The sequence below is a fragment of the Gastrolobium bilobum genome, unplaced genomic scaffold (assembly GCF_033153095.1).
Source record: "Gastrolobium bilobum isolate Gb01-03AN ecotype WA unplaced genomic scaffold, APGP_CSIRO_Gbil_v1 utg13418, whole genome shotgun sequence".
In the NCBI taxonomy this organism is placed as follows: Eukaryota; Viridiplantae; Streptophyta; class Magnoliopsida; order Fabales; family Fabaceae; genus Gastrolobium; species Gastrolobium bilobum.
The window spans coordinates 25,001-47,702 of record NW_026897420.1 but is presented as its reverse complement, the minus strand read 5'-3'; the positions used below and the strand labels follow the sequence as shown (position 1 = coordinate 47,702).

Genomic DNA, 22,702 nt, shown 5'->3' with positions numbered 1-22,702 from the left:
CAAGTATTCTATTTTTTATTTAATAAAATTAATATAATATAAGTTAACCTACATATAAGGTGATTTATCACCTATTTTTTAGATAAATATTTCTAAGCCTAATAAAACTATTTATATTTTACTAAACATAACGTGTTCCCTGCCACTTTAGTTTATGAGTTTATTTTTTTTAAAGTTACTTTAGATAACTTTATCTAATGTTCATTAAACGACGTCGTTTTGGGCTGAAATCATGGTATTTTTGTAAATTTAATTTATTTCAGGGTTATAATAGTCTCTATCATTCTAATTTTTTCATTTTTTAACCCCAAAACGAAGTCGTTTCGATGAACATCAGATAAAATTACCTAAACTAACGTTAGATACTTTTTTCCAGTATATCCCATACTTCCCACTATTGTATAAAAAAAAAAACACTATATGGGTTTGCAGTCGATCATTATCTACTTAGCTAGAATAAGACGCCCATGGATCCGATGTCCTAGTTGGCAAACAAATCAAATACAATCTCCCCATCAGACTGCCACATCATTAGACGGAATATTACGTTTTCTAGTTTCTACGGCTGCATATTACGGCAAAAAAGTAGCTTTTACTTTTGAAAACCATATTTTCTTTTCAATGGTACTTGATCATAATTTATTAATTAATTTAATAAATTATCAAATATTTATTAGAAAATCAACCAGTAATGAATATTAGCAAACTTACCTCTCTACATTAACTTAAGTGCAAATTATAGAACTCGTCATAGAAGTGATGCATGGTGAAGGTAAACATATATAACTGCAAATTATGAACAAAATATGAAATTTCTAATTATGTTATCAATAATGAAAGAATCTGCAAGCAAAAACAAAAACGAAAAGGATTTGGAAAAGTAGAAAGTCAGCGCCTGCGGTCAACTATATCATCCATATATTTCAAACAATCACTTCTTGCAATCCTCTATAAATAGCCAACAAAATTAGAACATGAAACTACAATCAATCGAAACTTGCTCAAACCATTTTCTCTTATAAGTGATTTTCATCATATCTACAATTTCTATTAAAATTTTCCATATATAGTTTGAAGATAGCAAACTATGGAAGCTTTTCGATTACTCATACCACTTCTATTCGTTCCCTTCCTGTTTTCTTCTTTAGTTTCTAGTTATTCTTTGAATGACATGCAACTTTGGTGTAACCAAACCCCAAATCCTCAACCATGTGAGTATTTCTTAAGCAATAACCCTACTCACCAACACAAACCAATCAAGCACAAATCAGATTTCTTCAAGCTTTCATTGCAACTTGCTCAAGAGAGAGCACTCATAGGCCATGCAAACACTCTTTCATTAGGTTCAAAGTGCCGCAATCCACGTGAAACAACTGCTTGGTCTGATTGCATTGAGCTTTATGAGCACACCATTCACAGACTCAACCAAACCCTAGACCCAAACACCAAGTGCTCCCAAGCTGATACTCAAACATGGCTCAGCACAGCTCTCACTAACCTTGAGACATGCAAAGCTGGTTTCTACGAGCTTGGTGTCCAAGACTACGTGCTGCCTCTCATGTCCAACAATGTTACTAAGTTGCTAAGCAACACATTGGCTCTTAACAAGGTTCAATATGAAGAACCAAATTACAAAGAAGGGTTCCCAACATGGGTCAAGCCAGGTGATAGAAAGCTCTTGCAGACATCTTCTCCAGCTTCTCAAGCTAACGTAGTGGTGGCAAAAGATGGTTCTGGAAAATACACAACAGTTAGTGCAGCCATAAATGCAGCACCACTAAGTAGCAGCGGAAGGTATGTGATACACGTGAAGGCAGGAATATACAATGAACAAGTTGAGATAAAAGCAAAGAATATAATGTTAGTTGGAGATGGTATTGGCAAAACCATAATCACAGGTAGCAAAAGTGTCGGAGGAGGCACCACAACCTTCCGTTCAGCCACTGTTGGTAAGCAAAAACTTATTTTTTTCCTTCTTAATTAGTTTCATCATGTATTCATTAAAATAATTAAGAAAAATAAACTACTCAAATATTAAGCACTTAATTTATAAAGAACCAATTTAATCTAAAAACTTAAGTTGTAATTGGGTGAAGAGTATTTTTTAATGATTTATATTATTCTCTGACACGTCCCCTCACAAAAGAGTTCATTGGGTTTAAAAAGTCGATGATGCATCAAGTCCAACTTATCTGTGCTAAAAAATTCCACAAAGAAAATGGGGACGGCGAATAACGAACCCGGAACAACCAGGCTCTGATACCATCTAAGGAACTAATTCAACCAAAAAACTTAAGCGGTTGGGTGAGGATTTTTTAATGGTTTATATTATTTTCTAACATAATTATTATGATTTTTTTTTGCAGCTGTTGTTGGAGATGGATTTATGGCTCAAGATATCACATTCAGGAACACTGCTGGTGCAGCAAATCACCAAGCTGTTGCACTACGTTCTGGATCAGACTTATCAGTATTTTACAGATGTAGCATTGAAGGTTATCAAGACACATTGTATGTGCACTCTGAGAGACAGTTCTATAGGGAATGTGACATCTATGGCACAGTTGACTTCATCTTTGGTAATGCTGCTGTTGTGTTCCAAAATTGCAACCTTTTTGCAAGAAACCCTCCGAACAAAGTTAACACAATCACTGCACAAGGAAGAACCGATCCAAACCAGAACACAGGCATTTCCATTCACAATTGCAGGGTCACAGCTGCTTCAGATTTGAAACTAGTTCAAAGCTCAGTAAAGACTTACCTTGGAAGGCCTTGGCAACAATATTCACGAACAGTTTTCATGAAAACTTCTCTTGATAGTTTGATTAATCCAGCTGGTTGGTTGGAATGGAGTGGTAACTTTGCATTAAACACTCTATATTATGGAGAGTACATGAACACAGGTCCTGGTTCTTCAACAACAAACCGAGTTAAATGGTCAGGGTATCATGTTATTACCAGCGCTTCTGAAGCTTCAAAGTTCACTGTTGCAAATTTCATCGCTGGCAACTCATGGTTACCATCCACTCGTGTGCCTTTCACCTCTAGTTTATAATTTTTCAATTGTTTGTGTATTGTTTGAATATTTATTCTTTTAAATTCTTTTTTTATTGGAAGTAATTAATTTTGAATAATGTACTGTTGAACACAGTAAGAAATATTAGTCAGCCTAGCTGATAAATAACTTCATTCTTCATGGCTTGTACTAAGAACACACACAAATTCATTGTATAATGTGAAGAAGTTGATATATTACATTTGAAGCCTGTTTTGTTAGATGTATAATAAAAATATAAAAATTATTTGTATGCCTTCACCTATTCAACTGATTGTTTATATATTATCATTCGTAATCAAGTGATTCAGAGTCTCATCCTTACTGCTTTATTTTTCTAATAATTTTTTAATAAATATTAAATTTTTTAACATATGTAAGTGGATATGTGCATTATTTATTCTTTAAATCCAGTATGTAAGCGAAATAAATATCATTATTTCATGCTTCTCATTGAACCAAAACGATTACGGTCGTTGTTATCGTAGATTCGGATTTAGGATCATGTATTGATTTGTCTTTATTTTTTTATATTAATTTTTGTCAGTACACATATTGAATTGTCTTAAGAATATAATTAGAGATGAAAACTGTTTTTGGACATTAAAAGCTAATCATTCAATATTCGAAATGACCCAAGGCCCATGTTTTAAGTTTTACGCTTCAGTTAGGGCCATATTATTTCGGCCTGTATTAACTACCCAGTTTGTAGATAAGAATAAGACAACAAAATAAAAGCCTGATTATCTTGTCTTGATACTTGTTAGTATTGTTCTTGTTTGTTTGGGCCAAGCCCTCCTGAATTAAAAAAAAAAAAAAATAGAGCCTGAATATTGGCTTTTGCATGGATTTAACTTGATGAAACTTGAGAGAGGAATCAGATGAAAAGGGGAAAAGGGGGAAAGGAAGAAATACATTAGGCTATATATCATTGCAATTTCTAGGAGTGAGGCTATATATATATCAAACTTATTATGTCATATTTATAAGTTGTTAAATTTTTATAAGAATTTAAAAATTCATTAAATATAATAAATAAGAAATACATGATTGATAATTCATTTTGGTTATGGATACCCTAATAAAATGGATAGCTATCGGAGTAATTTTCATTGTTCGTTGGATTAATTCGAGCCGAAGTAGTTAGTAATAATTTAACAATTAAAATTATAAAATTAATTTGTTGATACATAAAAGTTTAAGGAGAGGCTATCTAACAATTAGTCATGTGATTTTTGCATGACGTCTATAATAAAGTCCTGTTTGGTGTGATGTATAAGGTTTGATAGTATAAGTTTATATTATATATTATGACATTTTCAGTTGTTTGGTGTGACTATCGTATAGTATAAGCTTATACAGTAGAACCCTTTAATACATCAAAATAATATATAATTTAATCAGGTCTAAGGAGATAAAATTAGGCCTGATAAGAGGTTGATGTATTAATATTGCTTACAAGTATAATTTTCAAGAACTAATATATCATTTCAATATTAACATATTAAAATAATTTTTTTAATATATTATTTTTTAAAATATTTGAGGATATTATTTTATACAATACCACACCAAACGTTGAATAATATTAAAATTTAATCAGGCCTTATACAATCAGATTTTATTTTATTATCTAAATTGATATAAATAATAAATTTATTTTATATTTTTTAGAAATAAATTATATCATATAGTCTGACTTATAGGTTTTATAGGCAAGGCATTTTTAAAATAAGTCAGGTCTTTTAAAAGCAAGTTTATGACATATTTTTTATATGAGTATTTTTATATCTCGGTTAGATATACTAGGTTAGACTTGGTCTAACATTTAGATCGTAAGTTCCTAACAGACTATCGGATGTATTTTCGTCCCTGTTATTACAACAAGAATCACAATTAACTGAAAAATAAAAAATATTAGATTCTAGATTTCATATGGTTGTCACGTTCCATCGCCTTTCAAACTAATCTCATTCTCGAGGCTTAGTTGTGCCTCCACCGAGATAAAAAATATGAATTGCCAAACAACAAAATATGGTTCGTCAGTTTTTTTTTTTTACCATTATTATGCCTTTGTTAATTAAAAAATAATTAATTTATCTCTTATCCAAAATATTCCACCAATCTATTCCCATTTAACTGTTGACTGAGTGTTTAATCGATTATAACACAAGCTTAACCGATTAAACTTTCAAAAAAAAAGTTACTATTAAACTCGTTATGTCATCAATTAAACTATGGTGTTTTAATTAACGGGGTTTGTATTTGTCATTTAACATGACACAACAAACTTTCCTACACACACAACATTTTGTGGGGCCCACACTTTTTGAAGAAAAAAAAATTACAGCACGCAAAACGAATCTCTATAACATTACACATTCATTTTTCCTACAACATAACTCTTATAAAACCCTTAATTAATTATCAAGTTTCTCATTTGTTTTTGACAGTATGTAATCGATTAAATACTGTAGTTTAATATATTACATAATGGGGTCATCTGGTAAATTTTTTTTTTTTTAAGATTTAATTGATCAAGTTCATATTGTAATTGATTAAACCTTCGATCAACGGTCAAATAAAAGCAGATTGATAAAATAATTTGAGTCAGTAATAAATTAATTATTTTTTAATTAACGAAGAGCACAATAATCAAAAAGTCCTAATTTGTCATGTCAAGCTAAGTATTTGAAACATTGTTTGTCCCATGATAGAAGATCCACAAAGCTAATCGTACGCACGCACGGAATTGCATAGAGATTATTGTGCCCATCAATACCATTAATGATGTCAATCACTCTTTATATTCAATGAATACGCAACATTAATGATGGTATTAAGAGATTTGAATACTATTAACCGCATATATATCGTGATTAAAATAATAAATTTATGCTGAAAGATAATTAATTAACCTCACTTCTTATAACCAAAAGAAGTCTTTAATACAAGCTTCTTAAATTGGAATACCACATCGGATGATTTCATTTTTTTTGGAAATACAGATGATTTCATTTAGTTTGGCCATAAACAATTTATTTTAAAGATGTATTATCCATATTCATTATTTGTATTATTATTTTTTTGGCAGGATATACTTATCATAAAAAAAGTTTATCACCTTTACAACCAACTTAATCACCGTTGATTTCTGTCAATCTAACGGTCATAATTTATTAGAAATTATTTGGTCGCATTTATTACTTAATTATTAATTTCAAATAAATTCAATAAATTATACCCGTTAAATGACGAAAATCAATGGTGATTAGACTTTTTTGGTGGTAAGTATATCATTTCTTTTTTTAAACTAAAATCAACATCAATTGTATTATACATAGAAAATAAAGCAAATTCAAAATTTAACAATTTTCAAATTTTAAAGTGGAGCCTTTCAAAATCGGAATAACTTTGGGCATGTATCATTCTATACCAATAATCAATTACATATCCATATTCAACAAGTAAAAGTTGTATTGCAGAAGTAGTGAAGAAACACATGCACAATGTCAATGGCCAAATCAACCTCCTGCTACTTCACTTTAAAAAATGCTGCTTCAAAACACCACTTTCAATTACTTCACTCACGGAATGTGTGATGGAATGCATCTCTCCTAATAAGATTTGCTTGCACTTTTTTTTTTTCCTTTTACTGTTTTATATGCATCAGATAAAATATTCCTTCTTGGTATCCTTGACACAACTTAATTAATAAGGTTGTGAGATATGCAATAAAAATAGGTGGGTTTAAGTCTCGCACTGTACTCTATTTCATTTTCTATCTTGTTTTTCTCGATCTATTAATTGTTCCGTATAAGACCCAATTTAGTCCTCCTTTAAATATATAAAAGAAAATATTCTAATATTTTTATGGGCTTTATTTTATTATGTTACATAACATAAAATCATCTTCCTACACACACAAATTTTATATGGAATCCACTTTAAATTTTTTCTCTTTTTTCTATTCTCTCTCCTCTCTCTTCCTTTTGTGCGAGTAGGAAGTTTGATTTTATGTTATGTTACATAACAAAACCATTTCCCTGTTATCAAAAAAAAAAAAACCATTTCCCTATTTTTATTTATTAATTTCAGTTTGTTGGGAAGGCACCGCACCGCTTATCTGCCGCAAACTGAAGCGGTCATCCAAAATGTCAAGTTAATCTTCATATAATATACAATTTATTTTTTGGTACAAGACAACATATCAAAAAATAAAAGTATAAAATATAAGTCAATGTTTTAATTTGTAACGTGTGAATAAACTTGAGAAGTGACAAGCTTTTTTCCTATTACGTGTTTTTATGTTCGGTTAAACATATATAAAATACTATTATAATTATTCTGAAATTATATTCAATTATTTAACTGTATTTATAAATTACATGCATAGATTAATAAGGGTGCTAATTGTAAGGCAAAGGCACATAAAAGAGCTTAACATTTTAGAGACATGCACGAGGTCTAAAATTATTTGTCACTTTGTTATATTGGCTAGTGGTTTTTATTGAAGACGATCAGACAATTGATACGTACGTGTAAGTGTGAGTATTATGGGCCCCAAAAAGTTCGCTTGTACAGGAAAAAAATATATCCTTCCTGATATAAGAATTAAAATAACGTATACATTACACTAAAGTTTCAATGTGCAAGAATAAATATCAATTTAAAAATGGATTATGTTTATCTCATTTTACATGAGATAAACAATTTTCTTACACATAAACAGAAGTTCAGTCCCACCACTCTTTTTTTCCTCTCCTCTTATCTGTGAGTCTCACTTATACTTTCATTTCTACAACACGAGATAACTTTTTTCCTACAACATAAGAAAAATATATCCCTTTAAAAAATTAACAAAAATTAAAATATTATATGAACATTGCTGTTTTCATATTTTATATACTTTGAAGAAATTTCCTTTCCACCAAGATAATATATGCATGTATATATATCAGCTAGGTTAGGTGACACAGGCATAGTGACACCTGGCTAGCATCCATGTCTCTAGCTTCCTCAGCTGGCTATAAATCAGCAACACACAACACCAAGCATGCACAAGTCATCACAGCTCTCTACCCAAAAAAAATGGCCACTTGTGCCACCGTCTTGCTCCTCCTCCTAGCCATGGCCACCACCACCTTTTGCCTCCAAGAAATGGAGGTGCTCCAAATGGTCCAAACCCAGGTTTCACATGCCAAGAATTGGGTTGGGAACTCTGTCAGTTTGCTTGGCTTGGCTGATCAAAGCCTAAGCCTTTCAGATCAAACAAGTGTGGCGCTAAGTGATTGTGCCAAGCTCTATGAGGAGTGTGAGTCTCGGTTGGCTCACATGATGTCTAACAAGAGTACTTACACCAAAGAAGATGCACTTACTTGGGTAAGTGCTGTGATGACAAATCACAAGACTTGTTTAGATGGATTGCAGGAAAAAGGTTATGTTGAAAGTCATGTTTTGGGTAGAAACTTGACCATGTTGCTTGGGAAAGCTCTTGTTTTGTATTCAAACAACAAAGGCAAAGGAAAAGGTAAGTAATTTGCATTAGATGGTGTAATATATCAAAAGGCCTTGTCTTTCTGTGACATCTTGTTTTGATTATTAGAGAATTTTAATACGAGATAATTAAGGTACCATTGATGCATTATATGCATATCAACTTAGACATTAACTAATCATTACCAACTAAATGTTCCATAAACGAGAAGGGTATTGGCATCCACGCCGTTTACCATTGAACATGTCTTAAAAATAAGACAGGATTTGCACGTTTCAATTTTACAAGCCGCAATTGAATAGTGATCCACCACGTGCAATATTATAATTTTTTAATAATTATTTTTTTACTACAAAACATCATCAAGTATATATGCATATAATGCATCAATGTTACATCATAGTGTACTTCTTTTACATGTTCTTTTACGTGTCTGATCTGATTTGTACTTTTGTACATATACCAGATTTTTGAGCTTATCTCCATCTATATTTCTTAAATGGTTGCTACAATTTACTCTTTTCGGATAAAGAGGTTAGAAGAATGTCTTTTTAACGGAAGTCCAGAATATTGTCCTTTGGTGTATAGAACAAACAAAAGAAACCAAGAAAGCTGACTTGGATAATCAATAAGCTCAATATTATTGGTCTACCTTAGTAAATGATAAACAAAAATAAAAATTTACTGTTATTTATGGGGTGGAGTTACTATTTGGTTTCTTATCTGTGTAAAAGGAAAAGGGTAAGATTCTGTCATTTGATGTGCCAACTACCAAGGTTGATTCCATACTCATATATAACTTTGGTGAAAAAATAACAAACCAATTTTGACATCTAAACATAGTGACATAGGATGGTTATCCTTATTAATTTGATCACAATATTAATTTGAATATCTTAATCTATTCTTATTTTTTGACATTTTTTTTGTGTGTGTGCGTAGGACCACCACTTAGAACAGTATCCAAATCAAATGAAGGTCTTTTAGAATCATGGAATTCAGAAACGGGTAAGGCAGATTTCACAGTGGCACAAGATGGTTCAGGCACACACAAAACAATCAGAGAAGCAGTAGAAGCACTAGCTGCAATGGATCAAAACCGTCCTGAAAGAGCAGTTGTTTATGTAAAATCAGGAATCTACAATGAAAAGGTGGAGGTTGGAAACAAGTTGCACAGTGTGATGTTTGTAGGAGATGGCATAGACAAAACTATCATCACTGGCAACAGAAATGTTGTTCAGGGTTCCACCACTCTGAGCTCAGCCACATTTGGTAACATTATAAAATATTTATCCAAAAATTTTTTTTTATCAAATTTGGTTCATCTATTGTCACATTTTAACATTAATTAACAATTTTTTTGTTTCATTAAGATATATTGACCCTTCATTTCTCAATAAATGATAAATATTTCTCATTCCCATCAAATTCCAATGATTGAAAGGTGTGCTAACTTGATTTGGTATATATATATATCAAACAGATGTATCTGGTGATGGGTTTTGGGCAAAAGATATGACATTTGAGAACACTGCAGGCCCTGAAAGGCATCAAGCAGTGGCACTTAAGGTAAGTTCAGACCTATCAATCTTCTACAGGTGCAGCTTCAGAGGATACCAAGACACACTTTATGTGCATTCAAATCGCCAATTCTACAGAGATTGTCACATATATGGGACCATAGATTTCATATTTGGTGATGCCACGGTAGTGTTACAAAACTGTGACATCTATATAAGGAAACCAATGAGTCATCAATCTAACTTCATCACAGCACAAGGAAGAGATGATCCTAATAAACCAACTGGGATTTCAATCCAGAGTTGCAGGGTTAGGCCTGCATCAGAATTTGTCATGTCAAAGGATTCTTTCAGTACCTTCTTAGGAAGGCCTTGGAAAAAGTACTCAAGGACTGTGTTCATGAAAAGTGACTTAGATGGGTTGATTAACCCAAGAGGGTGGGGTGAATGGGAAGGAGATTTTGCAATTTCAACTTTGTACTATGGTGAGTATATGAATTATGGAAGTGGTGCCTCTACACAGGATAGGGTGCATTGGCCTGGTTTTCATGTGTTGAGTAGTGCCAATGAGGCTAGTCCCTTCACAGTGAGTCAATTTTTGCAAGGAGAAAGGTGGATTTCTGCTACAGGGGTGCCATTCTTGTCTGGAATTTAAGGGAAACTACTTTAGTTCATGTAATTAGGGGCTGTTAATCAATTAATTAATGGGTTGTAAACAGCATATCTTGAATGTGTTACTTAGTAGTTAGCATTGAATTATTGCTAGCTTGGTTATATATATAATGCTCCCAAATCCTGTTTAATATCATTTGCTTTATTAGGTCCTAGAAACTAATATGTAATGTAAGGCTATATTATTGTTATATGGAATAAAATTCTATTTGTATTATGGAATATGGAGTAGAGGTTGAGCTTATGATATTTACAAAAATTAAATTAAATAAGTGTTATTAAATAACTTAGGTCTACTTTTTATTAGTGGATTTTATTGAATAAAAAAAATATTAAAAGAGTGTTGCGACCAATTTTTTTATTGGAAAGAGTAATATATATCTTAATAAAATTTAAACTTATTCTTTATTAGTATTGTCGACATACTTATTAACTAGCATATATAATAAACGATGTCTAATTAATTTTAAAACATATTATAAAGAAAAGTGTTGCATGTATAGATGTTGATTTTGTACAAAAGTCAGACATGCAATTCTTCAAAATTTGTTGTGATTATCGCTCTCTCTCCTTTCTTTCTCTACGTGGATTGAAGTAAATAAAACAAAAAAATAGTCTATGAATTTATGAAATATCAGTTTCCAGTTTTTCTGTGAAAGTAGATCCCTTTAATTAAAAAATAAAACAATTAAATAAAACAAGTTACAATGATGCTCGCATTGCTTTTATAACAGTTAAATCAAATGTATCTCAAGCAAACTTGCAAATTTTGTTTTTCAATCGATAAATGAAAACTATACTTATAGCTTAGTAAATGAACTAACTAAAAGCAAGAACAATATCATCAGAATGACAGAGTGAAGAATCATTTAGCGGTTGATTTTGGCAGCACCTTCTAAATTTAATTAATGAACTTTCTTTCCTTACCTATATAAATTTTATAATTATGTCCGTGACTTCTTAATAATATACATCTCAAAAATAATGTGAAGATGAAAACTAAGCAATTAATCCAAGGAATTTCATGCTAAATTATAAGCATGTATGAAGATTAATTTCTTCAAATTGAAAATAATAACATCTTACTTTAATGTTCTTAACTTCTTATCTGTCTATATATTCCCAATATTTCTTAATTAAAAGAATATGGGTAATAAATTAAATATACCCTACAACTTAAGAATATTATGTCCTATAAATTATGTAAAAAAAATTCAGAAATTCAAGAATACCACATAGTGGTATTATTTTATGAGATTTTTATTCACAATTTTAATTTTCAGGACTCTTATTTTTCCAGTAAAATTTTAAGTAGGGGTGTGCATGGAGCGGTTCATAACTGGTTTTAACAAAAACCGAATCGAACCGGTTTTACACGGTTTGGTTTTCAAACAGAACCGATTTTCTTCTTTTAAAACTAGTTTTTAATTTTCTAAACCGGTTCCAAAACCGGTTTATGGTTTATAACCGATTTTTGATTTAAAACCGATTTTAAATCGGTTTTAATTCAAACCCGGTTTTAAATCAAAACCGGTTATGAACCATAAACCTGTTATCAAGTTCAAAATCAGTTTTTTAACAAATTCAAAGTCAATTTTTGATGGATTGTGCGATTTTTATAAGTAGTCGTTTGTTTCTTCCGGTTATAAGGTAGTTGACCAACTATTTCTTGCAAGAATTTTCATTGTTTTGGATCTCTCAGGACGAAATGATTCTTATAGAAATTGTTTCACGTTGTTTTGAGAGTGATTGGAAGAAGAATAGTTGAATTATTTTAAAATTATAAAAAACAATTGCTCTTCGTTCTCTCAAGATTTATGTTACTAAGAGTTTCATTTGAACTAATGAAGGAAGCTATGGGTAGAAGTGTTCAAAATATCCAAATGAACTAAACTAATCCACAACCAAGCTGCTCCACATTTTAAAAATCGATTATTATTAAAAATCAATTTCATATGAAACTGTATTTTATTTTTATAAACTAGTTATTTACCAAACCAAAAAAATAATTGGTTATCCATAACCAAACTCCTTTATAATTAAAGAACAGATAAGTATTATCTTTTATCATACCTATTATATTAGTAAATTGACTCAAACTTCCAAACAATAAACTAGCAAAAAAGGTTAAGCAGCTCATGTAGAAAATATTTATTTAAAAGATAATACTTATTTGTTCTTTTTTTTTTGGTAAATTTTTTTTCTTTAATTGTAAGCAGTTTGGTTATAGATAACCAATTATTTTTATGGTTTGATAAATAATCAATTTATAAAATAAAATGCAGTTTCATATGAAATCATTTTAAAGAATAACCGATTTTTAAAATGTGGAGCAGTTTGGTTATGGATCGGTTTGATTTTTTTGATATTTTGAACACCCTGAAATATTATATCAAACGTGAATAACTAAGATTCCTAATATAATTTTTTTTGGGAAACTCAAATTTATCCATCTATCAAACCGCCGTAAAAGTTTTACTTAAGATATAAATATTATACCTTTAAAAAATATATAGGATATTCTGACAACCAAATAATGTTACTACCAATGTTACGACCACATCTTAACCGTTGATTTCCGCCAATCAACGGTTATCATTTATTGCGAATTAATAATTAATTAATGAATTTGATTTGAAAAATGATAACCGTTGATTGACAGAAATCAACGGTTAAGATGTGGTTGTAACATTAGTAGTAAAATTATTTGGTTGTCACAATATCTTATCCCTTAAAAAAAATCAATAAAGTAAAAGTATAAAAGAGTTCGCAATATATAGTCAATGAAGACGGAGGAAGTGGAGAATCATCTAGCGGTTGGTTTCGGACGTCTCTTCCAAATTCAGTGAACATTTGTTCATGTTAGCTGCAAAAGATACATATATTCAAAAGTTTCAATTAATTGTTTCTTCATTTGGCTTGTTATTCCAGAAGCCAATCAAATCCAAAACTATAAAAACAAAACATTTTAGTAACAAGAGTTTGGATGTAGCTATAACACGTACAATGCCTACGAACCTTACCAATTGCCAAATCACCATTTCCCTCATTCAGCTTCCCTACACGTTGTTTCACCAAAATTTCACATAGAATATGGTGAGTAAATATTCCATGAATCAAACTGATCAAATTCTCCGGACCAAAGAACAAGAGTGCAATGGTTGAAATTCAAACAAAAATAATATGTATTAGTTGCCTTAACTATAGGTAATGAATGGACTATGTCATCAAATATTATCAAGAATTTATTTTTCTCTTAGTTATTGGATTGACATCAATTCCATCTCTAAGAAATATGTGACATTAAATTCATTCTATAATAATAAAAAATATGTCAAAATTATTTTTTAAATACAAATTGAAATATTTTTAAAAACAAATTAATGCATTTTTAATTTTTCGAAGACTAAATTGATGTTAATATTCTTTGTTAGAAAGACTAAATTAATGTTATTTTATTATTTCAAAATAATAGTTTCACGGTGGTTTTATTAAGAGAAGATATCACTTACATAGCTTAAGAAATATGTCAGTCGGCCGCAGTTATAGGTTTTAATTAGTGATAAGAAGCTTTGTTCTCTTTAATCAGAAATTTCGAGTTTGGACACAAAGCACGTGGATCAACTGATAAAATGTTGTTTCAGTTTAATAAGTGGTCTCAAATTTGAGTCTTTATGAATTAAAAAAAATTAAAAAAATTGTCTCAGAGAATTCTCCATATAATTCTAAAGCCAAATTAATCGAATAATTGATCAACCCTTATATTAACAAAAAAAATATGTCTGTCACATCTCATTCATATTTGATGGATAAAATCAAAGAAGAATATAGTCAATTAGCAATAATAATGAATGACACGATATTTCATATATTATGGATAGCCTAAAAGAAGGAAATGGGCCAGATTAGCCCAACAAACAAACAGGCCCAATGGGTTGGCTGGCAAAATTGAACGGCCCAGGCCCAAAATTTAAGCTGTACATTTCCCTGATTAACACTAAGTTATAAATATTCGTTTCTCTCTTTGAGGTTGTTCTCATTTCTATTCCAACGTATCAGCAACCCTAGCTTTCAGTAGTTTGCAATCCATGGCTGGTGAATCTGATGTGTCTGTAAACACTCTCTCTTGTGCTAACTGTGGCAAACCTGCAAACCTTCAGTATGTATTCATCTCTCTCTCTCTCTCTCTCTCTCTCTGTGCTATGTAGTTGGTCACAAGTTACAATTTCCCTTCCCTTCTTTGACCCATTTTTTTTTTTTGTCAATAAGTTTTTGGATTTCAAGATGGTGTTTCTGCATTTGAAATGGTTTAATATGTGGCAAAGACTTGGTTTATGGTTGTGATCAAATGGGTTTTAATATGGTTTCAGCAAAAGCTGCTGCTGGCAGCATGCAATATTGGAACTTGGGATTGTTTGAGTTGCTTGAGAATTTTTAATGGTACCTCAATTTGTTACATTGCTATGATAGTGGTTTTGGTAATTTGGGTAGTGACAGATGCAATCTTTTAGTTTATTTTGATGGCCTTGTGTAAAAGATGATAGGAAAAGAATGGTCATTATTGATTAATCACTTCTTGATGCAAAGAAGAGACTGGCTTACATAAGAATGATCTTTTTATTCCTTCTACAGTATGTTTGGGTTATTGGGGGTTTTCTAACAGCTTGCAATTGGGTGTTTAAGGTTTGAGATGATAATTTGGTAGAGACTACGGAATGGTATTTCTTTGTGCATGACATGTTTAGTTTTAACTTGTCTACTTTGTCTCTTTTTTCTCCCTCCTCCCCCCCCCCCCCCCCCCCCCCCCCTCCCTCTCCTCCTCTTCTCTCAGGTGTCCTAAATGCATGGAATTGAAGCTTCCTCGTGAAGGTTCTGCCTTCTGGTTCGTGATTGTTTTCTACTTTTTCAGTTATTTGAAGTCCCTTTTTTTTTTTATTATTACATTGAATCTCAGTGGACAATTGTAAAATGAAATAACCACCAAGACCAAGTGAATGAGAGCTGTGAGGATGTTTTGTAATGTTTCTTTTAAAGGTGGTGATTCCACATAAGGCTTGAGCTTTTTAAATATTGCCTAAGAGATGATGGGCCCTTGTGGTTCCCATAGAATACTGATTGTCTTGATAGTCTTTACTACAGAGTCTGTTACCTCTCGTAGGTCTTTTAGTTGAACTGACAAACTGGGTTATTTTGATTTGACCTGCTGGTATTGTACAATTGCAACATAATGCATGAGATGGTGGCTTGTAATACTGTTGTTTCAGTCATTGTAAGGAAAAGAAGTAAGTTCTGATTGATTTACTTTAACAATTATAGCAGATTGATTTAGTTATTAGGGATTAGCAATTTGGTGAAAGGGATGGCATTGTTGCTTCGAATGGTACAATGTAGAAGAAGGTGAGGTTGACCTTGGTTGCTAATGAGAGAACTGTAAATTACTAGATTCCTACTATTAGAGTAACTACTCTCTTGTACTGTTTTAGTTGTATGAGCTGGTTTAGCACTAAAGTGCTGCACCTCCTAGAGTAATATTACTGTACCCTTGTAGTTAGGCAGTTAGCTTGCATGGCTGTTAGTCGTTACAACTCTAAACAGTTACAACGTTTTAAGTTAAGGTTAGTTTAGTTGAAACTTTCTCTGTAAGCTTTTTGTACATCTATAAATACTCTATTCTGTCATTCAGAACACTAAGACAAGATAAAGTCAGAAATTCTCAGTTTACATTTTTTTCTCCCTTTTTCTCTTTTTCTCACATTTTCTCTTCAATTTGAGCACTTATTGGAGCTAATTTTGATATCTCTTGACAGTACTCAGGAATGTTTCAAGTCTTCCTGGAGCTCGCACAAATCAGTGCATCTGAAGGCAAAGCTGTCCTCACATGACGTGCAGAACTCAAACTCACTTGGTGAAGGTTGGTTATATTGCTTGAGGAGAGGGCAGAGTCGAACTCCAAAGTTTCCTCAATTTGATTGGACTGGGTAAATTTCCAGGGCTTTGAATCCTCTCATATTTTAGAACTTAGACATCTTACTGTGATTTTAATTAATATCAAAAGATTATGTTCATTGTAGTAAGGATATGATCATGTTTTTGCATTTCAGACTCCCTTTTTTGTTTTTCCATATTCCCCTTCTCATTGACGCTTTTATAGTTTTAGTATCTTAGATGTTTGCAGCATTAAATTCACAACTTTTTTTTTCTCAGTCTGTTGCTAATTGTTCATTTATTTGTTGAAACCGAAATTTCATTTCTGCTCTTGAAAGGACACTGCGGCCATATCCCATATCTAGTAAACGGATTGTCCCGGATTTTATTGATAAACCTGATTGGGCTGATGATGTGAGTTATCTGAGTTCTTCCTGTTTAACTACTTTGTATTTTATCTGATTTTACTCATTTTATTACAATACAATTGAAAGTCATATTTTAATAACTTTGTTGAGGTCATTGGTTTCTAAATTGTTTTTATATATTCTATTTTCAACTTCAGGGAATTCCCAAAATTGAGCCCAATAGTGATCTGCAGCATACTGTTGAGGTGGGTAATTTTAAAATACATGAGTAAACAATTGATGAAAGATCATGTTGGACATTGTCTGTATTCTGTTTTAACTGATATTTATTCTACTTTGTAACTGTTATTAATGTAGATTAAATCTCCAGAGCAAATTGAGAGAATGAGAGAAACTTGTCGGGTAATTTCCTTGCTATCTTGCTTTTGTAGATTATCATGGAGGAGTTTTTACCTCTCCTCTATCTCAATTTATCATTCAACTGAAAACTGATTCATATCCTCATTTTCATGGTGCTTAATTCGCCCGCTTATTTTTGGAGTCTGTTACAGGCCAACTGTGTGGCACATGGCTTGGTGATATGAATTACTTTTGTTTCATTGGTTAATGATGACAACCAATAAACCTCTGCTTTCAAGAAAAGAAAGAAAAATATCCCGAATGATTATAAAAAATTTAAAAGAAAACATTTTCAATGTTTCTTGTTTTGGATAGTTGAGGTGGCTACATTGTCTAATGTGGGAAGCCTTTCCATGAGAAGTTCTATAAAGATTATAGTTTTTTGTTCTTGCTTTGTATGTTGGTTTGGACTTTGTATTCATTATGCAAATCAATTTACAGATTGCAAGGGAGGTGTTGGATGCAGCTGCTCGGATTATTCAGCCTGGTGTGACGACTGATGAGATTGACAGAGTTGTTCACGAGGCAACTATTGCTGCAGGTACTAATTTAACGAGTTTCATTTTCAAAACAATTACCAGCTTTTTACCTTACTTTATTTATCGAATATTAGTCAATGTAAAGTGGATCATATTGCATTTAGAAAATCTTAGCATTACTGTAGCTGCTTAGCATGTATCTTCTGTTATCATATAATTACTTGTTATACATACTTTGTTTTGAGTGTTGACTCCGACCTAAAACTCTGAAAGAATGGCTTTATTTTGTGGTGCTCTGCCCAAGAGCAATGTTTTCATACATTAAAAACGATATTTCATTAGATAGAAAATAGGTAAGTACAACTAGGTTTGAAATAAGATATCTTCCAAAACAGACGACTGAAAAAAAAAAAAAAAAAAAAAAAAAGATACCAGAAGATATAGCAAGGCTCTCTCTACATATCAGAAATTGAAAGTCCCTTGAAACTAACAACTAAAGAGATGACCTCCCAACCTTGTTATAATTCTGTTATCCAAACGGATCTTTGGATTTCTTGATGTCATTGGCATTTGGTAATAACAGCTAATCATTTGGTGGTGATGAAAATATTCTTCTGATTTTTTACCTTGCAGGAGGATATCCATCTCCTCTCAATTACCATTTCTTCCCCAAATCTTGCTGCACGTAGGTACTTTCCTTCTGTATATATTCTATTTTTCTCAGATATTCTTGGCATTTGTTAAGAGTGAAATCTGCTCTTCCTAACAGGTCAGTTAATGAAGTAATCTGCCATGGAATTCCTGATGCAAGGTAGACTGTTCTGTGCTTTTTTTTATTTATGCTTACCTTGATTTTTTGTTTTGCTACTAGTTCTCCATTTTACTAGTAGATCTTCTGACTGTAATGCAACGGAAAATTATTTTTCCCATTAATCCTTCTCATATGTACTTTCATAAATGATTAGTGCAAGTGCCACTGAGGTATGATGAAGTAGACAATTATATCAACTTGAGATCTTCTCTTAATCATATAGTTATTTATCAGGAAGCTTGAGGATGGTGACATTGTAAATGTTGATGTTACTGTGTGCTATAAAGGTTTTCATGGTGAGTTGATTAACATATATGTGATACTGTTTTACTTGATAGTTGTTCTTAAAATTCAAAACTTATTTAATTATATTTGAGTTGTTAATGCAGGTGATCTCAATGAAACATACTTTGTGGGAAATGTCGACGAAGAGTCTCTCCAGCTGGTCAAATGCACATATGAGTGCCTGGAAAAGGCAATATCCATTGGTATATCTCCATTGGATTTCAACTCTTGTCTAACTTTCAAATATAATTGAATCTTTAAAACATTATAGGAGCCTTGAATCTTTTATTTTTCTTTCTTTTTTCTTTTGACATGTACCCTAAGGCTTCATTGTCAATTCATAAACCAAACTTCAAATTTAGTCTTAAAAATGTTAACTTGGTCTTAAACCCTAAATTATATAAGTTAAAAATCTTATAACTATTAATAATATAAACTAAAGAGAGAAGGGCATGTTAAGTAACTGATATTGAATACTGTCATATACTTAATATGTTGTTAATATAAGTTGTATGTATCAATTGATAACTGATGTTAACCGTAAATATATATGTATTTGGTGTTTGGTGTATATTGTGATTGTGGTGTGTTTAAATACTTAGTATACTTAAAAACGTGCATAATGTTTTAAGAAATTGAACTATGTCTTCCTGATTCTTCCTTTTCTAATCAAATTCAGTTAAACCTGGGGTACGATTTCGGGAAATTGGCGAAGTTATTAATCGGCATGCTTCGATGTCAGGCTTCTCAGTGGTAATGCACTATTATTATTATTATTATTCTAACTTACCTATTTAGTTTTCTTTGCTAACACTGGCGAGTGGTTATTACTTCTTCCTTACTCATATTATCCCTTGTCCCTTTAGGTCAAATCATATTGTGGTCATGGAATTGGAGAGCTCTTCCATTGTGCACCAAATATTCCTCATTATGGAAGTATCCTTTTCTTGGTTTAAAAGCACTACACAGGGTATGGGAAAAGCCACTCACTTTCCTATTGGCTATCCCATTATGCATACAGTTCAATTGCCAGCAATAGGCAGCTTCCTCATTCTTATACCATTTTTTCTTACTTAGTTTGTTAACTTTTCTTTTTCTGTCAAATCCAATACTTGAAAGTTTTTGGTCCCAAAATTAAACTGACAACTTGCTTTTAAGTGTTGTACTTGTAGCATCTCCCCCACCCCACTCCCACCCTCTTTTTAATTGATGTTAAGAAGGAATCATGATTACAAGAAAGAAAACACATGCAATACACCTTAACCTTTGGCAGGAAATAAAGCAGTTGGTGTGATGAAGGCGGGACAGACCTTTTCAATTGAACCAATGATCAATGCAGGTATATATATAAATCTTTTAAATTGATAACTTTCATGGATCCATGTCACAGTTCTAATATTATTTTAATAGGTGTTTGGCGTGATCGAATGTGGCCTGATGGATGGACTGCTGTTACTGCAGATGGTAAACGAAGTGCTCAATTTGAGCACACACTTTTGGTAAGTACATTTCTGTCTTCTCTTGGGTTCTCTAATATTTACCTCCCCTTAAATCCCGATAAGTGAGGATAGGGATGAGGGTAATCTTTGTACGCAATCTTATCCTTGCATATTTGCAAATAAGTCGTTTCCCGGATTCAAATATGTGATGTTTCAGTTATAAAGAAACAGTTTTATCACAGCCCGGGCTATTTCCTGGGTAATAACAATCAAAAGGAAATTTTTATCGTAATAAATTTGAAGTTTGGATGAAATTATCCAAAAAGCGATGATTAGTGCAATCCTATATAATGATGGTAACTTTTATAGTATGTGGTTTACCAAGTCACTTAATATGATTCACCCTTTACATTATTAGGTGACAGAGACTGGTGTTGAGGTTTTAACAAGGCGGTTGCAGACATCACCCAATGTTTTTCCTTGGCTAAATTCATAATTGGGATATCATGGAGACATAGTTGAGCAGTTTCTATATACCATACAATCACTGGACAACAACATTTCATTGCTCTACCTCCTTTGGATGCCTCTTTTTTTGGGTATCATGTTTGTTACGTACCAAAAAATTCAAATGAGTTTTGGTGAGAATTATGATTACGTAGAATGGGTTCTTCCAAACCCATTTTCAACAGTGATATGATAATGTTTGCCCAATAGAAGGAAATTTCATCTGATATTTGTCATGTGTTCTTTTAAGCTTTTGTTTGTTTAATTGAATAATCGTTTTTCCACGAGTTCTCTATATAATGTTTCCAAAAGAAACATTTAAAAGTCAAATTGATAAAACTATTTTATGAATAAGTTGATCAAACTATAACATTTGCCTAAAACAAACTAGGGTGTTGAAAACTAAACTAAATTGATCTATATTAAAAAAAAGTCAAATTGAAAAATTAAGAAGCAAACAAAACTGAAGTTGAGTATTGTTTGGTAGTTTTATCAAGAAAACTGAATGGTTTGATTTGGCTTGTGATTTTCACTTATGCATTACATCCTGAACTAAACTTGTAGTTACCTATTTTTTATAATATATATAACAGAAGATTTCGACTTATTATTATTTACCTTTTTTGGGCTAATTTCTTGTCTCTGTCAATTGATGTGTGTTTTAAGATTTTTAGACGAATTTGTTATTCATTGGATTATGAAAATAAAGTCAAAATTGTATGTCAAAAAGAAAAAAATGTAGTTAACGAAATACTGATTGAACTGAATCAATTGGTTTGGTTTGGTAGAAACAAATTGCTAGGTACTACATATAAAAAATTCTAGCAATATAGTTCGGATAACATTTTTACTGCTAAATCGAAGGGAGGCAATTTGAAGATTTCAATGATACTCAATTATGATGTAAATCAAATGCGACACAACATATAATGAACTTAAGGAGAATTCATAAAAAATTAGGACTCCAATGCAATTAATGCATTTCAAGCTTGATAGTCAAATATGACTTATGAGACCAAAATTGGGTACTATATTGGTAATCTAATCAATGACGATAAAGATATTGATTGTGTCATTGTTGCATATATTAAGAGGAAAGAGGAGAATTTTATTGAGATATGTGCTAAAGTTAATTATGGTTAGCCTTTGTCTTTATCCAAGCATGTGAGCATTTTACAGTATTTTAGCTAAGAAGATAGATTTATTTATTTATCTGCACCTCCACAAATGTTATGTCAGATATTATCAGGGAAACAATAAGAGGACGAGAGAGAACCTAAAACTGTTATTTCACTTGGTGATTCATCAGATACTGACGTGAAGAGTGATTTTGATACTGACACGAACTTAGTAAACCTGAGTTTTCCTGCTTTGTCACCACTTCATGTTGACCCAATTAAAAGTGATAAGTTAGTAAATTTCAATTTTTATTTAACAAGTTATATTAATATTTATCTTGCTAATGCTTCTGACAAAAATATCATGGTTTAAGAGTAAAGTTAAAGATTGTGCCATTCTGGAATGAAAGTCAACATTACGAAGCGGAAGATATTGTCGATAAATAGAAGTACATCTTGTTCATTGACATCGCGAAAATATTCCGCCATAGTTAGGGCAGTTAAACCAACTCTCATACGAGCTCCGGGTGGTTCATTCATTTGACCATATACGAGAGCTACTTTGGATTCCGCACCCTCACGAGTCCGCTCACCAACCCCACCAAATACAGATACACCTCCATGAGC

The 22,702-nt window shown here is 31.8% G+C and overlaps 4 protein-coding genes across 5 annotated transcripts in view; 3 read left to right on the top strand and 1 right to left on the bottom strand.

The window, feature by feature from the left end:
- Window positions 1-1,087: 1,087 nt before the first annotated feature.
- On the top strand, window positions 1,088-3,055 carry LOC133306800 (pectinesterase 2-like). Its single transcript, XM_061507176.1, has 2 exons — window positions 1,088-1,949; window positions 2,367-3,055. The coding sequence occupies exons 1-2, from the start codon at window positions 1,088-1,090 to the stop codon at window positions 3,053-3,055; spliced, it is 1,551 nt and encodes a 516-aa protein (XP_061363160.1).
- Window positions 3,056-8,185: 5,130 nt separating this feature from the next.
- Window positions 8,186-10,727, top strand: LOC133306797 (probable pectinesterase/pectinesterase inhibitor 36). The gene is made up of 3 exons (XM_061507173.1): window positions 8,186-8,585; window positions 9,495-9,824; window positions 10,036-10,727. Exons 1-3 carry the CDS (start codon window positions 8,186-8,188, stop codon window positions 10,725-10,727), a joined length of 1,422 nt encoding a protein of 473 aa, XP_061363157.1.
- Window positions 10,728-14,802: 4,075 nt separating this feature from the next.
- LOC133306790 (methionine aminopeptidase 1A) lies at window positions 14,803-21,166 on the top strand. 2 transcript variants are annotated; one of them, XM_061507166.1, is made up of 16 exons: window positions 14,803-14,903; window positions 15,576-15,626; window positions 16,552-16,722; window positions 17,008-17,083; window positions 17,235-17,282; window positions 17,395-17,439; window positions 17,878-17,977; window positions 18,549-18,600; window positions 18,685-18,726; window positions 18,961-19,022; window positions 19,116-19,214; window positions 19,691-19,764; window positions 19,878-19,947; window positions 20,285-20,350; window positions 20,422-20,510; window positions 20,869-21,166. In XM_061507166.1, exons 1-16 carry the CDS (start codon window positions 14,833-14,835, stop codon window positions 20,944-20,946), a joined length of 1,194 nt encoding a protein of 397 aa, XP_061363150.1. In that variant the 5' UTR covers window positions 14,803-14,832; the 3' UTR covers window positions 20,947-21,166. The 2 variants fall into 2 exon arrangements, with proteins under 2 accessions (XP_061363150.1, XP_061363151.1); XM_061507167.1 differs by lacking the exon at window positions 15,576-15,626 and having other exon boundaries at window positions 14,805-14,903.
- Window positions 21,167-22,456: 1,290 nt separating this feature from the next.
- LOC133306775 (ATP synthase subunit beta, chloroplastic-like) overlaps window positions 22,457-22,702 on the bottom strand; it is a 1,279-nt gene continuing 1,033 nt past the window's right edge. The window contains exon 1 of the mRNA XM_061507155.1: window positions 22,457-22,702. This exon is cut by the window's right edge and continues 1,033 nt beyond it. Coding sequence (XP_061363139.1) covers window positions 22,457-22,702 — 246 coding nt within the window.

Excerpts from the sequence above, each read along its gene's own strand:
- LOC133306800 (XM_061507176.1), top strand. The coding sequence starts at position 1,088 with ATGGAAGCTTTTCGATTACTCATACCACTTCTATTCGTTCCCTTCCTG. Across the intron at positions 1,950-2,366 it reads CTTCCGTTCAGCCACTGTTG|CTGTTGTTGGAGATGGATTT; the intron begins GTAAGCAAAAAC and ends TTTTTTTTGCAG.
- LOC133306797 (XM_061507173.1), top strand. The coding sequence starts at position 8,186 with ATGGCCACCACCACCTTTTGCCTCCAAGAAATGGAGGTGCTCCAAATG. Across the intron at positions 8,586-9,494 it reads CAACAAAGGCAAAGGAAAAG|GACCACCACTTAGAACAGTA; the intron begins GTAAGTAATTTG and ends GTGTGTGCGTAG. Across the intron at positions 9,825-10,035 it reads TCTGAGCTCAGCCACATTTG|ATGTATCTGGTGATGGGTTT; the intron begins GTAACATTATAA and ends TATATCAAACAG.
- LOC133306790 (XM_061507166.1), top strand. The coding sequence starts at position 14,833 with ATGGCTGGTGAATCTGATGTGTCTGTAAACACTCTCTCTTGTGCTAAC. Across the intron at positions 17,283-17,394 it reads ATCTGCAGCATACTGTTGAG|ATTAAATCTCCAGAGCAAAT; the intron begins GTGGGTAATTTT and ends TTATTAATGTAG. Across the intron at positions 17,978-18,548 it reads CGAGGCAACTATTGCTGCAG|GAGGATATCCATCTCCTCTC; the intron begins GTACTAATTTAA and ends TTTACCTTGCAG.